Source organism: Odocoileus virginianus, chromosome 10 (genome assembly GCF_023699985.2).
Source record: "Odocoileus virginianus isolate 20LAN1187 ecotype Illinois chromosome 10, Ovbor_1.2, whole genome shotgun sequence".
Taxonomy (NCBI): Eukaryota; Metazoa; Chordata; class Mammalia; order Artiodactyla; family Cervidae; genus Odocoileus; species Odocoileus virginianus.
Window position 1 is genome coordinate 57,367,180 of NC_069683.1, and position 17,907 is coordinate 57,385,086.

General features: G+C 37.4%; 1 protein-coding gene across 4 annotated transcripts in view; it reads left to right on the top strand.

Moving 5' to 3' along the window:
* The window catches only part of EXPH5 (exophilin 5), a 95,824-nt gene extending 78,161 nt beyond the window's left edge, over positions 1–17,663 (top strand). For all 4 annotated transcript variants that reach the window (XM_070473626.1, XM_070473627.1, XM_070473628.1 and 1 more), the window contains 2 exons: positions 5,886–6,021; positions 8,816–17,663. In XM_070473626.1, coding sequence (XP_070329727.1) covers positions 5,886–6,021; positions 8,816–14,151 — 5,472 coding nt within the window. In that variant the 3' untranslated portion in view covers positions 14,152–17,663. The remainder of the gene's footprint in view (positions 1–5,885; positions 6,022–8,815) is intronic.
* Positions 17,664–17,907: the final 244 nt, after the last annotated feature.

Here is a 17,907-nt window from a genome sequence, read left to right on the forward strand (position 1 = left end):
TTTGTTTTTTTTAAAGAACAATAAAATCAAGAGAAACTGAAGAGAAAAGTGCTTGACATTTTGAGAACTGTGTGTAGAGAGTTTGGAACATGGGGGTTAAAGATAATTGGGGATAAAAAGCTTAAATCAAAATTTGGAAAAGAATTTTGACACTGTTTTGCTACTCGGAAATGTTTTGCTACTTGGAGGCCTCATCCTCTAGGCCAGGTATGGTAAATAGGCTTCATCATTTATGATAACTCTATGGCATGAAACATTTTTTGGAGGAAAATCTGGAGTCCAAGACATCCCTGATTAAAGACCAGTGTGTGCTGTGAGCCCCAGAGGATTTACCTTTCTTCACCATATAATAACCACAATAGTGTGATCATTCACCTAGAGCCAGACATCCTGGAATGTGAAGTCAAGTGGGCCTTAGGAATCATCACTAGGAACAAAGCTAGTGGTGGCGATGGAATTCCAGCTGAACTATTTCAAATCCTAAAAGATGATGCTATTAAAGTGCTGCACTCAATATGCCAGCAAATTTGGAAAACTCAACAGTGGCCACAAGACTGGAAAAGGTCAGTTTACATTCCAATCCCAAAGAAAGGCAATGTTCAAACTACTGCACAATTTTACTCATTTCACACGCCAACAAAGTAATGCTGAAAATTCTCCAAGCTAGGCTTCAACTTCATGTTCAAGTACATGAACCAAGAACTTACAGATGTTCAAGATGGATTTAGAAAAGGCAGAGTAATCAGAGATCAAATTTCCAACATCTGTTGGATCATAGAAAACATAAGAGAATTCCAGAAAAACATCTACTTTTACTTCATTGACTACACTAAAACCTTTGACTGTGTAGATCACAACAAACTATGGAAAATTCTGAAACAGATGGGAATACCAGACCACCTGACCTGCCTCCTGAGAAATCTGTATGAAGGTCAAGAAGCAACAGTAAAAACTGGATATGGAACAACGCACTAATTCCAAATTGGGAAAGGAATATGTCAAGGCTACATATTGTCACCTTCCTTATTTAACTTATATGCAAAGTACATCATGCAAAATGCCCATCACAAGCTGGAATCAAGATTGCTGGGAGAAATATCAATAACCTCAGACATGCAGATGACACCACCCTTATGGCAGAAAGCAAAGAGGAACTAAAAAGCCTCTTGATGAAAGTGAAAGAGAACAGTGAAAAAGCTGGCTTAAAACTCAGCATTCAAAAAACGAAGATCATGGCATCTGGTACCATCACTTCATGACAAATAGTTGGGGAAACAATGGAAGCAGTGACAGGCTACTTTCTTGGGCTCCAGAATCACTACAGATGGTGACTGCAGCCATGAAATTAAAAGATGCTTGCTCCTTGGAAGAAAAGCTATGGCCAACCTAGATAGCATATTAAAAAGCAGAGACATTACTTTACCGACAAAGGTCCATCTAGTCAAAGCTATGGTTTTCCAGTAGTCATATACGGATGTGAGAATTGGACCATAAAGAAGGCTGAGTGCCAAAGAACTGATGCTTTCAAATTGTGGTGCTGGAGAAGACTCTTGAGAGTCCCTTGGATTGCAAGGAGATCAAACCAGTCAATTGTAAAGGAAATCAGTCCTGAATACTCATTGTTAGGACTGATGCTGAAGGTGAAACTCCAATACTTTGGCCACCTGATGTGAAGAACTGACTCATTGGCAAAGACCCTGATGCTGGGAAAGAGTGAAGGCAGGAGGAGAAAAGGACGACAGAGGATGAGATGGTTGGATGGTATCACCGACTCAACAGACATGAGTTTGAGCAAGCTCCAGGAGTTGGTGATGGATAGGAAAGCCTGGTGTGCTGCAGTCCATGGGATCACAAAGAGTCAAACACAACTGAGTGACTGAACTGAACTGAACTGTGTGGGAAACATCTTTAGTATCTTGGGTGAATAGGGTTGACCTTAAAGTAGATCTGGGCAGAAATCTAACCAAAAGAGGTTATATTCATGGTCTATAGGTGGTAGAAATACTTCCCAGCTAAAGAAGTTTGTCTCTTCACCTGACTGTTCAGTTCACGTACTTTTCATTTCATTATAAATTCATTATTAAAGAATGTTATCCAGGAGGCCAGAAGGAATGTACTGGTCTATTTAAAGGAAATCTGAAGTTCATTTGAATGTTAAAATGACTGGGAGACAGTGTTGCTTACTGTCTCTTAATAAAATATATCTACTCTGTAACAAGTACCAAAACTGCAGGACTTATAAGTTCATCACTTAATGTTGTTAGCACAAATAAAGATTTGGATGGGATTTCCCTGGTGGTCTAGTGGTTGAGAATCTGGTTTGCAATGCCAGGAATTCAGATTCAATCCCTGATTGCAGAACTAAAATCCTACATACTGGGATACAATCAAGCCCAGGCATTGCAACTATTGAACCTGAGAACTCTGGAGCCCACAAACCCAACTAGAGAGTCCTTGCAGCTCAATGAAGGTTCCCATGTGATGCAATGAGGATACCATGTGCTGCAACTAAGACCCAAGGCAGCCAAATAAACAAATCTTTAAAAATATAAAAGACAGTAGGTAGGGCATGGGAGAGAACACCTTGGTGCATTGTAGAGAGAAAAGTGTAACTGTAACTGATCTGACTTCTCAGTTGATTAGTTTCTGGTTTTATTATCTCCGATTGGTATATCCCTATAGTTATAATGTGCTTCTAATATTTGTTTACTTCTGAATTTAATATAAGTGTGTTAAATTATATCCAATAGCCAATAAAATATCATTGGATTATTTCTTTATTTTTAATAAATCCCCTTTGTATGTGTTAAATTATGGCTTGCCCATAATTTAATGGGCAAGTCAATGAAATTTAGCAGGGCTTCTTCGATAAGGAGTAGCTGACCTAGATCTTGAGAAAGAAAGCAGACAAGTATAAAAATATTATACTAGATTATGGGGAATGGAAGGATTAAGAGAACCTAGGCTTTAGATTTGGACAGACCTGTGATGGAGAAGTTAAAAAAGCTGGAGCTTTGGAAAGATTAGAAATTTTAAGCATTCAAGATGAGATGAAATGTGATAGTGAATATCAAATAAGAAGAGAAAAATTGGGGAAAAGAGGGATTCAAGAGGCAGGGACTGGGTAGAAAGTGAACTGAAATCAAAGATGACATAAACAGATGGCTAGATAGTCCATGTTCCTGGCAGGAAGAATCAATATTGTGAAAATGAATATACTACCAAATGCAGTCTACAGATTCAATGCAATCCCTATCAAGTTACCAATGACATTTTTCACAGAACTAGAACAAAAATTTCACAATTCATATGGAAACACAAAAGACTGCAAATAGCCAAAGCAATCTTGAGAAAGAAGAATGGAGCTGGAGGAATCAGCTTTCCTGACCTCAGACTATATGACAAAGCTACAGTCAAGACAGTATGGTACTGGCACAAAAAGAGAAATATAGACCAATGGAACAAGATAGAGAGCCCAGAGATAAACCCACACACCTATGGGTACCTTATTTTTGACAAAGGAGGAAAGAATATACAATGGGGAAAGACAGCCTCTTCAATAAATGGTGCTGGGAAAACTAGACAGCTAGATGCAAAAGATTGAAATTAGAACACTTCTTAACACCACACACAAATATAAACTCAAAATGGATTAAAGACCTAAATGTAAGACCGGAAACTATAAAAACGCTAGAGAAAAACATAGGCAGAACACTCAATGACGTAAATCAAAGCTAGATCTTCTATGATCCACCTCCTAGAGTTATGGAAATAAAAAAAAATAAATAAACAAGTGGGACCTAATTAAACTTAAAAGCTTTTTCACAGCAAAGGAAACTACAAACAAGGTGAAAAGACAACCCTCAGAATGGAAGAAAATAATAACAAAGGAAACAACTGACAAAGAATTAATTTCCAAAATATACAAGCAGCTCATACAACTCAATACCAGAGAAATAAACAACCCAATCAAAAAGTGGGAAAAAGATCTAAACAGACATTTCTCCAAAGAAGACATACAGATGGCTAACAAACACATGAAAAGATGCTCAACATCACTCGTTATTAGAGAATTGCAAATCAAAATTACAATGAGATACCACCTCACACCAATCAGAATGGCCATCATCAAAAAGTCTACAAACAATCAATGCTGGAGAAACTGAGGAGAAAAGGGAACCCTCTTGCATTGCTGGTAGGAATGTAAATTGATACAGTCACTATGGAAGACAGTATGGAGATTCCTTAAGACTCAGCAATCTCACTACTAGACATATACCCTGGGGAAACCAAAATTGAAAATGACACATGAACCCCAGTGTTCACTGCAGCACTATCTACAATAGCTAAAATAAGCAAGCAACCTAGATGTCCATCAACAGATGAATGGATAAAGAAGCTGTGGTTCATATCTACAATGGAATACTACTCAGCCATAAAAAGGAACACATTTGAGTCAGTTCTAATGAAGTGAACGAATAGAGCCTATTATACAGAGTGAAGTAAGTCAGAAAGAGAAATATAAGTATCAGGTACTGATGCATATATATGGAATCTAGAAAGATGGTACTGATGAATGTATTTGCAGGGCAGCAAAGGAGAAACAGACATCCAGAACAGACCTGTGGACACAGGGGGACGGGAGGAGGGAGAGGGTGAGATGTATGGAGAAAATAACATGAAAACTTACAATACCATACGTAAAATAGATAGCCAATGGGAATTTGCTATATGACTCAGGGAACTCAATCAGGGACTGTGTGACAGTCTAGAAGGGTGGGAGGGCAGGGAGCGAGAGGACATAGGTGTACCTATGGCTGATTCTTATTGCTATACAACAGAACACCAAAAATTTCTGTAAAGCAATTATCCTTCAATTAAATAAATAAAGTGGCCAAAAAAAAAAAAAAAAAAAGAAAAGAAAAGTAAATGAACTGAAAATAAAGCAATTGGAAAGGGAAATGGCCTTGTGGAGGATACCATGCAGGATGAGTTAAAATGAAATCAGGAGTGGCAGAGCCAGTTTGACAGAGGAAATGCAAATAGAATTTTGCAAAAGGAAGTGAAGGGGTGAGAGTGGATAATTCCCCAAGGTTATAAAGACAAATTAAAACTTAAAAGAGCAGTGATAGATTTAATGAAATCAAGATAAAATTTGCTAGTAAAGAAGGTAAACAGCTCTCCATCTCTACATCATTCTCCTAAATCCTATAAAACTAGCAATGATTTAAAATATATATACAAGGTCATGCTTTTCAGCACTTTTTTTTCAGAACTATTAATCAGTTCCTTATGTGTGTCTGGGAGGTTCTACCATTCTACATGATTTCCGTGGATGGAAAATTTTTTAAATTTTAGAATTAAAAAAAATTTTTTAATTAAAAAAATTTTTCTTAATTTAAAAATTAAAAAAATTTTTTTTTAAATTTCTAAATCCATCAAGTTCACAAATCTTATGATCCACTACAAGTTTCAGCTAACTGCCTCTTGAAAGAAAATAGATACAATGTTAAGAAACCTAAACTTACAGCCACTGGGCCAGACAAACAACATTCCCCACTCAAGAGAAGTCAATTTCTTTCCATTTCCCAAGAAGCTCTGTAAGATTTCTGTAGTACTGTGTAAATTTGTAGGCATGTTTTGCTGAGACAGCCTAGATATCTTGCCTGAAAACTTATACAAAATGGAATTAATGTAAGCTTGGGAAAGTTTGTGATCACTTGCAAACTGCAAACACAGCAAAACATTACAACTAGATAAATAAATGGTAGGAAAATTGATTTGCTGTCCTTAGATTAGGACTTTTAAGCTTGGGACATTTTTGTGGGAACATGTTCGCTAAAGAAGGTCCAAAAATAATATTACATTTTCTATTTTAAAATTAGCAGTCAAAAAAATACAATTCACCTCTGGAAAGCCAAGCCACTGACAGTGCAACTGTCCCCAAGCCAGCAAGCATGAGGGAGGGAAGTCCTGTCCCTCCGTGGGATGGTTCACTGCTGGAGGATGAGTTCTTCCAAGGTAAGTCTCTGCATTGAATTTCCTTTGGAATTCCCGGTATTAGAGGAAAGCAAATAATGATTACAGTTATAATAAAATGCTCAAGTCCTTGTACTTTATTTTTGAAGTCCTCTTGCTATCCTCACCTGAAGAGGATGTGGGTACATGCTATTAACAGAAATCTTTAAAAAATCTTATATTTAAATATAATGTAAGTAAATATTCTTGGATCAAGGCCTGATAAATCTGTGGAATGGTAATAATGTTTAATATATAAACTCAAGTAAAAGGATAAAAGGATATATCTTTAGACATATATTTATAAAGTTTACTATCCTTAATAGACTTTTATTGTTCCTGATTAGGGCCTAAATGCACAGTGATGAAATCTAATTGTTGTTAAACTATTAACCTTGTACAATAGATAACAATAAAGACTAAAACAGATTTCAAAAGTACTATATGGATCTTATTATGTAAGCATCACTCACCTTGACATAGTTTATTTTGTATTAAACTAAACCTGGCCCTATGAAACGTGAAATCTGAAATCATTCACCAGCTTCACCTTGAGGAACTAAAATTCAGTTTGCAAAGGTAATGACATCACCTCAGCCCTATAGTTAGGACAAGTGGTGTGGTCACTGAAAGACCTCCAGCTGGATGTTCAGTCTAGGCACTCCTTTCAGTAAAATGGCTCCTGACAGAGAACTTGCTTCAGAGAAAAGAGACCCAGAGGAAAATTTCTGTTCCAAAACAAAGGTTTTGCTAGTAGAGGAGAGCTATTTTTCATGAAGTAAAGGAAAAAAAATGACTGCTCTGAAAATAAAAAGGAGAAGAAGAACAGCAGACTTTTTCACTTCAGAGTTGTGAGTCAAATAGCAGTATTGGGATTCAAGTGTTAAGAGTGGTCATCTCTAGAGAGAAGGACTCTAGGTGATTTTACCTCTTTTGTTATACTTTCCTGTATTTTCTATTATAACAACATATTTTTGTAGTCAGCAAAAGACTTTAATGAGGAAAAAATACTATAAACAAGTTGAAAGAGAAAACAGAAATCAGAGATTTCATTATAATTTGTTTAAAAGACAGATTTATGAAGGTTTTTTTTTCTTTTCCTTTTGCCCTGCCTTATATATTGACATTACTTTTTTTATCTGTGGATGTAGTGAGTAAGTTATTTAGGGACAGGGAAAAACTAATTGTTTTTCATTAAAGCATTAACAAGATGATTCCCTAAAGAACTGCTTAGTTACAGATATTTAATGCTCAGGACTAGTTCTTTTGCTGCCTATGAAAACTTAACAGTACCAACTAACATATAAAATAGGGTAGAGAAAATCCAAGTGGATACCAAAAACTTCTTCAATACCTGTCCTAAAATAATTGGCATATTATAAGTACATCTCACTTACATTCACTCAGATACTGATACACCTCATTTTCTCTGTCATTGAAAAGTTAAAATTACAATTTTTAATGGCAACAGAGTGAAACATTTTATGTAAGTCAGAAGGAAAGAGTCTGTAAACAAAAAACTTCTTCAACAGTTTAAATAACTTCCATAGCTTATTTCTCACGGCAGATTTTATTTTTTGATGAATATTTCTTCAAAATGCACATCTACTCATTTATTGTAACATGAATATGATGAAATATATAAGATAGGTCTTAGGGGATCTTAAAACTTTAAGAGATTTTGATTCTGTTTAAATTCTACCAGGTTTTTATTGAGGAAAAGATGTCAAATATGATTCAATAAACAATTCAAGGAAGTACCAACCTGGTGAAAATACCCTGTGACTTATCTGAGGTCACAGAGACAGTGGTCCTAGTAAACACTAGCCCTGGGTCTTGGGTTGGCCTAGGTCCTTGGAATTATAGGGAGGTCACTGGGCCTGACTTACATACCGCTCTCTGACCTTGCTACTGAGAGAAAAGTAAACATTGTCTGACAACAGCAACTTCACATCCTTGTAACATAATGAGCTCATAGTGAAATCATCTTTAGTTCATTAAAAGAAAAAATGAAAAGTGAACTTTTGTGGCACAGCGGTTGCATGTATGGACTCAGGAGACAGGCTGCCTGGATTCGCTTACTAGCTGTATATGCTGGGCAACTTACTTAATTTCTTCATTCCTCAGTTTCCTCATTTATAAAATGAGAATAGTAACTACTAAACTTGCAAGATTATGTGAGGATTTAATAAGTTAATCTCTTTAGTGCTTAGAACTGTACCTGACAGACACATATAAATATCTATTGGGTCATATTTTTTTCAGGGGAAGCAATCTACCATTAGTATATCATTTGATAGTATTTCATAGAACTTAAATTTTTACATATTGCTTAAATTCATCCAATTATATGTATGTTTATAAATTGGGTGCCAAACTTTTGGCAGTAATGTACAGATAAGTACAACTCACATATTATTTATAGACTTTCATTTCTTTTACAATCCCCTGAGGTAAACACAGTTGGAAACATTATAGCTATCTAGTGACACAAAAGTTGCATTAAAAGAAATCATGATTACAATCCTTGTTAGGTGAAAAAAAAAGTAGCTTAATGTTTTGAAGGCATTATGGAAGGTAAACTTTGAAAAAGTATGAAAAAGAAACTTCCATTGCAGCCTTGTAAGAGTCAAACTATCTTAAAGACATAATCAGTTAATGTCATAACATTTAGGATGATATGATCTAAAAATTATAAGTGATTATGCTTCTTCAATAAGGGCCTTCAACAATTCAAAATATTATTAGACTGTAAAATCTTTTACAAAAAAAAAAATGACATATATTCTCCTTTTAGTTTTAGATGATTTGGATAGCAAACTGGCTCAGGAACAATCTCCAAGCTCAGTGAATACCAGAACACCTCTCAACATTGGATCAAGGACACAGTTCAGTCGTTTTTACTCCAGTGGGAGCAAATACAATCATATCACAGGAAGGCACAAAAATTGCTATAATGAAACTTCTAATATGTCTATCTATGATGTCTTAAGACCAGGAACCCCTAGGGAAGGTTTCAAAACCTTTTCTCCTAGAACAAGGACAATCTATGATATGTATAGGACAAGGGAACCCAGAGTTTTAAAAGAAGATTATGTGCAAAAGAACACTTTTGGTAGTACTTCTCTGTGTTTCGACAGCAGGCAACAATCAGCCTCATCAGCTACAGGATATTTCAAAGCAAGAAGCTTATATTTTCCAGCCACAACTCAGAATAAGACTGGGTTTATATCACCAAGCCACCAACAGAGCCCAAAGAGAACTCCTTTATCATCTATCATATGGAATAGATCAGATTCTTCTAGAGATAGGCAGAACCAGGAAGAATTCCTGGAGGCACCATCACCAATGGAAATTGACCCTGCTGACCAGTATATGTATCCCAGGTGTTTCCAGGAGAATAGGAGATATGAATTTTACCATTCACAGAGTGTTTACCAAAGTGTTGGCTTAAATGTTCCCATAGATAATGCAATGAATCCTGACCCATTTGAGAACTCAGAAAATATGCCATTCTACCATGAAGATAACCCATTTACTGGGTCTTTCTTTAGCAATACCTTTGGACGGAGCAGGGGACAGAGATTTGGACAAAATCCTTTTTGGGGCCAACAGGAAGAACATTCTTCTTCTGGCTTTCATCAAAGCAGGAAACCATTTACTTCTTCTGACAGAGACTTTGAAATGATCTCTACTGAAGTAAACAGTGCACTAGCTGGGCATGGCCATAGTGTTCCTTCTCATCACTGGGGGTCATTTTCTCCTGGTTACAGAACAAATATTTCCAGAAACCAACAGATACCACACCCCTGGCAGCTTGATTCTCAGACATCCATACTGGAGAGCATGGAGGTGTCACAAGGTAATGGGAACCAGTCTACTCATTTCAGCCCAGCCAATGTATGTTCCATGACTGGTGCAAGCTATCACATGAAATCTGGTGGGTTAGAATGTTCTCCTATGGAAGTACATGTAAACAAAGAACCTTACTCATTTGGAATTGCTCAAACTCTAGCATCCCCGTTCAGAAGTACCTTCCTGCATATTCCTGATGACAGAGGGAATTCTCAGAGTCCTAACTTTCAGATTCCCACAGTCACTTTGCAGAAAGTTAAGCCGGCCTCTCTTCCAATCAGAAACTATACAGAAGTCACTGTGACCAACAATGTTTCAGTTGATTCTCTGCCTCCGACTGAAAGCCAAGCCAATGTCTTGGTCACAGAAGTAAGTAATGAGAAAGACTTGAAGGCATCTGTTTTGGAAAAAGACAAAAAAATAAACAAGATAGACCAGCCAAACATGACAGGTGAAATACCCCAACTTGTTTCACAGACAATAATTTCTAACCCTTTACCTGATGTTCAAAATCCCCTTTCCCAGGACTCAGACAAGAGCAACAGATTTGTTTTTAGTGCATCTACCACAGTAAGTTCAAAAAGGTTGCCTGGAGTCATTTCCAGGAGAGATACCTCCAAAATTCATAAAGCCAATGAACTGAAAAAAGCTAAGAGTTATACTGGGAACAGAAAACTTGACTCAGCAACTTCCCTTCCTTTCATTCAGGAAAGCAGAACAACATCACTTTTTCTCAGCCCAAATCAAGTTTGTCACCAGGAGTTAACAGTAAGTAATGAAAATATTTCAAGCATTGTTAAAAATAACCACGGGAGTTCTGAACATACTGATAATCAACGCCCACAGTCTCCAGAAAAGCTTGCTCCTTTAGATACCAAGGGAGAACAATGTATCACGACTTATTCTAGCAACTGCAGCAAGTCAGATGCTGATCAAAACATGCCCCATAATTCTTTAGATCTGTCTTCAGCAGCACTACCAGATTCCTCACCATCAAATGATTCTGGCCTTGATGCTCTGGTAATTCCTTCTACCACAGTGTTCTGGAAATGTGCTTCAAGTAAAGATCCATCTCTGGGAGAAAGAGAAGACAATGGTTACAAGAACCAAAATAGTCAGTTTTCCCTAAGTCACTTAGAAAACCAAACGAGTAATGATAATGGTGCACCTGTACATAATGAAGAGGTTAATGTTGTCAAATGCCCGTCACAACCTCTTTTCAGGGGTGGAAAGGGAAAAGGAAAAATAAGACAACGCATATCCTACATCGAAACATTAAGCAAAACAGAAAGTAGATCAGTGCCTACAAGTGAAAGCAACACTCTCACTGAGGGAACTCAGAGCAATTCCAGGTCTCCTGAGCATCATGAGATTTATTGTACTTTACCGAGAAAATCAGCCGTTTTTCTCATTGGTAACAGGAAGCCTGAAAGTACGACTATGCCTTCTTTGTTTAGGAACGAGCCAGTTGCATTACCAATCAAAAATGATGTGGAAGATCCAATAGGAAAGTACACATCAAAAAAATCCAGTCCCAGTCCTTGTGAATCAGAGAGCGAATGTTCCAAAGTCGTTTCGGACTCAGTCTCAGTAGCACTTGAAGCCACAGAAGGGATGACAAAGAAGATGAACATTGGATCTGCTTCTGTTAGAAAGGGGCCACTTCCAGTCCTCATCAAGAGGGCTGTGTCATGTCCTTCAGAAGTGCTTTATGCCTCACCTGGAAGAGATGAAAGAGAAAAATGCTTGATTTCTGATACAGATACTTCTACTATAACACTGAGGCCTTGGGAGAGACTCATTAACCCTCTGGGAAGTGACTCGTCTGTTTGTGAATGTTCTTTAAGCAAGAAACACCACCAGGAGGAATACATACAAGAATGTACTGAAAAGAATGGTAAAATTTCTGCCTCCAAGACAGGCATATTTTCCCATCCAAATGAACACCCTTTACCTTTTTCTTCAGATATGTCAGGACAAGAAACTGGGAAAACTTTACATAAATTTAAGACTACGAGTATGTTTTCTGTTTCTGGTGATGAAGATAATGTGAAGTGTCTTGAGGTGGTTTCAATATATTATACTCTACCAAGGAAGCACAGCAAAAAATTCTGTGACCTTCTTCAAAAGTATACACAAGACATCGATTCACTTACAGAATCAACTAAAGTGGGGATTAAAACATCTAATGCTTTAGAAAAAGACCAACTGAATTGTCCTGCGCAAGGCCAGTCAGGAACACCTTTGTCTAAAGATACCTCTGCTCAGGAGACCAGCCATCCTTCTCACATCACTGAAAATATGACTGTTTTACAATTACCAAGTGTTGAGTCCTCAGAATCTACATTACAGGAAATGGCTTCTATTGAAGCAGATGTTTCTCTTCATAAACAAGAACCTAAAACTGGAGAAATTTCCCCATACAACTTGGCTAAAACACCTCCACCTGATTCACAAAGCAGGAAAGAGAATGAGAAAAAATTGCAAAGTGAAACTGTGTTTACTTCACCAACGCTTCAGGAAAAAAAAGTTACAAGGGAGAAATCTGAAACTTGTCCACAATCCATTAAATCAGATGACAGTGGTTTTTCTAACCTCCCAGCCCATTCAGAAGAGAATGTTGAAAACTCCCACATCATAAGAAGTTCTGGGGAGCATACAGGTAGTGATACAGCCATTACAGCTACTGGAAGTCTTCAAAAAGATATCACAGGCACAGTTACAGAGGAGAGCTCCAATGGATTGCAGCCTAGGATAGTCAGAGGGGAAATTAGAGAAGATTTCCCCCCAAACTCTGAGAAACCACTTTCTGACTCAGAAAGCCAAGTCTTTGCTCTTACTCCAGCCTTGAGTAAACTACAGCTTGATGAGACTTGTTCAAGTGAACAAGATTTAGACAGTTCACAGTCTGAACCCAGAGAACTACTTAAAAGAAGACAGGAGGTAAATACAACGCAGAGCAAGGCTAAAGATGAAATGCAGAAGTTGGCATGGAATCAACGTTCACTTCCTGAAGGAAGTAATAAAAGTAAAAAAAGCTTGGCTGACCTAGAAAAAGGGAAAAGCAGATCTCCAGTTAAAAACGGATTGGCAGTTATGTCCAAAGTCAGCAGAAAATTTCCAGCTAAAGATTTATACCCTAGAAGACATGTAGCTACTATCTTTCCCCAAAGTGGGAACAGTTCTGGCTTTAGCAGTTTCTCCCTTGGCACACCAGAATGCAACCCACTGTCCCTTGAGCCTCCTTTAAAGTCCACAGGAACCACAGATGAAAGCAGGTTAAGTAATGATGGCATAAATGTGGAGAAATCCGAGAACCCTCTCCAGCTTACTGCAATATCCAATAGAGAAGCTTGTACATCCTTAAGCAATCACAAGTCCAACAACATTTCGCAACCACATCAAAACGAGTTTGAAAATATCTCAGAATCACAACCAAAGTGTGAGAACTCTGAGGATGTAACAGTAGCTCCGATTTTGGAAAGAGAATCAGGAGCCCTGGCCCAACCCACGTTGATCAGCCTCAGGGAAGCAGACTTCCCTGACCATCAGAGGAAGTTGAAACCCCCTTTTCAACTCGAGCCTGTGGAGAAATCTACGGTGTGTGTCCCACTGACCAGTTGTCAGCAAGGACAAAGCAGTGCTTCATTTCTGGAGTGTGAAAGTCAGCCACACCCCTATCGTTCAGAGAGCTTAAAAAGCGTCAATGTACATGGTGATATACTACGAATAAGTCATCCTCCAAAAGTCAGAGAGCGCCATTTTTCTGAAAGCACTTCTATTGATGATGTCCTGAGTAGACTGACCCTTGGGAATGAATTCTCTAACAACAGCGGGTACAGTCGAAGATTTAAATCTTTTTCTGAACTTCCCTCCTGTGGTGAAAATGAAAGTTGGGCTCTGAACAACAGCAGGACAAAAATGGGCCCTAGGTCCGCAACATCTATATCCAGGCCTATTGACTATGGGATTTTTGGGAAAGAACAACAGCTGGCTTTCTTGGAGAATGTAAAGAGGTCACTCACACAAGGGAGATTATGGAAACCAAGTTTTCTTAAGAACCCTGGCTTCCTGAAAGATGATGTAATTAACCCTGCTAACCCAACAGAGTCATCGACTTCAAATTCTCCTAGTAACCAGAGGCCAGAGGATGGCTTATCTCTAAGCGCGCCACTTAATATCTATGAAGAGGATCCAGTGGACTCAGATTGTGACACAGACACGACCACGGATGACGAATACTACTTGGATGAAAATGACAAAGAGTCAGAACTGTGAGCCTTTTTCAATGAAATGTATAACCTTTTCACCAAAAGTTTATAATGTAAATAAAGTGTAAATATGTATGTCTATGGAAAGGACAGATACTAAAAAAATCTAGTCTGGGCAATAGCTGCTGTGAAACAATCCAAATTCACTTCCCCTCCTCCCACCCCATGTATAGACATCCTGAATCCTAGAGCAGTAAATTCTTGTTTAGTGTTTTCTTCCTCTGTATATATGCTTGGTCTTCTGCCACTCAGCCCCAAATTAATCTCTTAATTCACGATCCAGTTTTGTCTGTCTGCTCTACATCCCCCTAACTTTCTTTCACCTTTCCAATCCCAGCACAACAGCAAATCTCTATATTGCATCTTCCAGTCCACACTCCATATTCATGATTGTTAAATAAAATGTAGGGATGATAACAATGGAGTAAGTATTACTATCCTGTTTGACTCATCAACCTTTAGAAGATTTAGAGTTTGGGTTTTTTTTTTTTTTTTTTTTCTTGAACAAAGATCAGGGGATTTCCATAAGGAAATCCTGTTTTATCCATAGTGGAGAAGGGAGGCACATATTTGAAGTGCTTATTGTTAAGAAGTGAATCTCTAGTAAGCCAAAGAACATTGTTGTTGTTCAGTCGTGTCCAGCTCTTTGCGACCACATGGACTGTAGCATGTCAGAATTCCCTGTCCTTCACTATCTCCTGGAGTTTGCCCAAACTCATGTCCACTGAATCAGTGATTCTATCCAACCATCTCATCCTCTGTCACCCCCTTCCCCTCTTGCCCTCAATCTTTCCTAGCATCAGGGTCTTTTCCAATGAGTCAGTTCTTCACATCAGGTGACCAAAGTATTGGAGCTTCAGCTTCAGCATCAGTCCTTCCAGTGAACATTCAGGGTTGGTTTTCTTTAGGATTGACTGGTTTGATCTTCTTGCAGTCCAAGGAACCCTCAAGAGTCTTCTCCAGCACCACAATTTGAAAGCATCAGTTCTTTGGCATTCAGCCTTCTTTATGGTCCAACTCTCACATCCGTATATGGCTACTGGAAAAACCATAGCTTTGACTATGCAGACCATTGGCAAAGGAATTCATTTGAAATAGTTTCTAGGATGGTACAGAGGGTGGCTTAGCCACAGAATTTCTGCTCAGGAAGGGAACATATCTGTGGGGTGGAGATAAGCAGACATCCCTTCATGAGATTGACATCCTTAATGCAGCTCTTTCAGCAACTGTTTTGTCTTGTTTTTCTTGTTGTTGATTTGTTTCTGCTTTTCCCCATTTCCACAGAACCATCCATGTAAAAGTTTTCTTTATTTGCAGGATAGAAAGCTTTTTTCCATGTGAGACATTTTAGTCACAAGCGATAGCCTTGGTCAAGTCCCTAAAGTACTATCATGTTAGATCTGACACCTTGAGGCTCACAGCCTTCTTTGGCAGATTTTCCAAACCCTTAGAAGTTAGAAGGCAGAGCTTCTAAAGGCTTGTCACAATGATTCCTTCAATAATTTTATCAAGACTAAATAGCTTGTCATACCCACTGATAACTTGGCTTTCCTAACTCTTTAATTTGCCATGCAGAACTTCTGGAGATTTCTCTTGTGTTCTTGCCTGGAGAATCCCAGGGACGGGGGAGCCTGGTGGGCTGCCGTCTATAGGGCCACACAGTGTTGGACACGACTGAAGCAACTTAGCAGCAGCAGCAGCGATCAGGAAGACCAATGAACAGGCAGCTGCGAAGCTAACCTGATAGAACTACAGAAAACATACCATCATGGTTCTTAGTATTGTGGGGGTCAACATGAATGGATTGTATCTTGTTGGGTCTATATTTGCTTCCTGGCCTAATTTTGTTTTCATTTTTCTCACCTGGTCTGTTTCATCCATAGAAGTTAAGGATAATGATAGGAGTTGGGAAAATGTACTGAGATCTGGAACTGATAGAAATGCAAGAAAGGACCACATTGTTATTATCCTCGCAAATATGGCCTAGTCTAGAAGCTAAATGCCAGAGCTAGTTTACATTTTTCCCATGAAACTCAAAACTGATGAAAATGAGGTAACTACATGAAAGCTATTTCTTAAACCTATAAATTGTCTTAAACTTCAAGTTCTGACCAGTTCTGACCAATTCTCAAAAAGACTGGCAGTAGAATTTTAAATGAACTGTTCCTAAATATTTCCATTTAAATTTGTATGGTAACGCATAGGTAACATTTTATTTTTTGTTCATGTATGTTTGTAAATTCTACCTTCCTTTTTCTATTTATCTGATTATTTAATTAAAACTTCATAAATCATAACCTATGTTTTCTATTTTAAAATATTAAAAGTTAATATTTTAATATTAAGATTCTTGGTTTTTCAAATGATCAGCTTGCAAGTTCTATTTCGGTAAACACTCTGAGCCTACGTATATGTTACAAAAGGTGAAATGAAGTTAGCTTATTTTTCACTGAATTTAGCCTTTATCAGAGGTTAGGTAAGTTAAGATCAGGCTAAACAACTACTTTCGGGCCCTGATTCTCTGTACTAGAATCTAACACCTGAATTTAAAGGTAATTGATGGCCAGTGCTCACTTGCACCGTTTGTAATATTTGCTTGTTCGTGTGGCTCAAGAATCAAGAAAACAGAAAATTTATGAAAATAGCACCTTCCATAAAGTTTTATACCTTTATAAAACACTTCATTAAAGAAGTATAGCAAATATCTATGTATTTTAACATAAAAAGTGCTGCTTTTTTAATATTCATTTTTGGTATAGCTATAGTAATTTATACTAGTCATTTTTTATACTCAACTTGCTTTCTAATATATAATCATCATTAAAGTAAATATTCATATAAATGAAGTCAGTAATGAGGGAATCAATATGAATAATTACCTGGTAAATTACTAGTTCATTTAAATAATAGACTTATACAACCATAAATTTTATGTGTAAACTCCATTTAAAGTAAGACTCAATGAGATTAATATTCAGAGACTTCCCTCTAAATAATTTACACCCTAACATTGTCAATACATTGCTATTAATAAAACTCCAACAGCTACTAATAAGGTTTTGGCTGATGATAAGCTAATAAAAACTACTTTGTATAGGAAGTACATGGGTGCCTATGCCTGTCCTAGGGTTGATGAAAGTCCACTTAAGTTTATGGTGAAGATAGGTATCAAATTGGAAAATCCACACCTATATAAAAGTTATATAGTCCATTGAATGCCAGAAGGTTAAAGAGGCCTTATTGCTAAGAGTTTATTGTTAGTAATAGTAATAATACTTCAGAATATCCAATTTAAATGTATAGTGTAAATATGTGAATATTTTACTTTGAGGCTCTTTGTGACTGGCATTTCTGTGTTTCTGAAACATATAATAAGCCTTAAGCACTATTGTTTAAAATGTTGTCAAATAATCCTTTTATGTACTTGCTATCAAACTTCTTCTCCGGGTATGAAATATGTTACAAGACAAGGTACAAATTTAAAACAATGCCGGTGTTGAAATAAATGATTTAAATGGATTCATTGTTTGACTTTGCTTTTATTCCCATTCTCAAATGATTGTTTTTAAGTGTGAAAGTTTCCGGAAAAATATAAAAAGGGGAGTGGGATGGACAAAAGTATTCCAACAAATTTTTCTGGTGGATATTGAATAAGATCACCCATTTAAGTGGTTTTAGAAAATGACTCCTCTCTCTCCTTCCATTTGTACCAAAAGGCAATCAACCAACAAACGGAGGTCAGTGTACCTGGCTGCATAAGCTG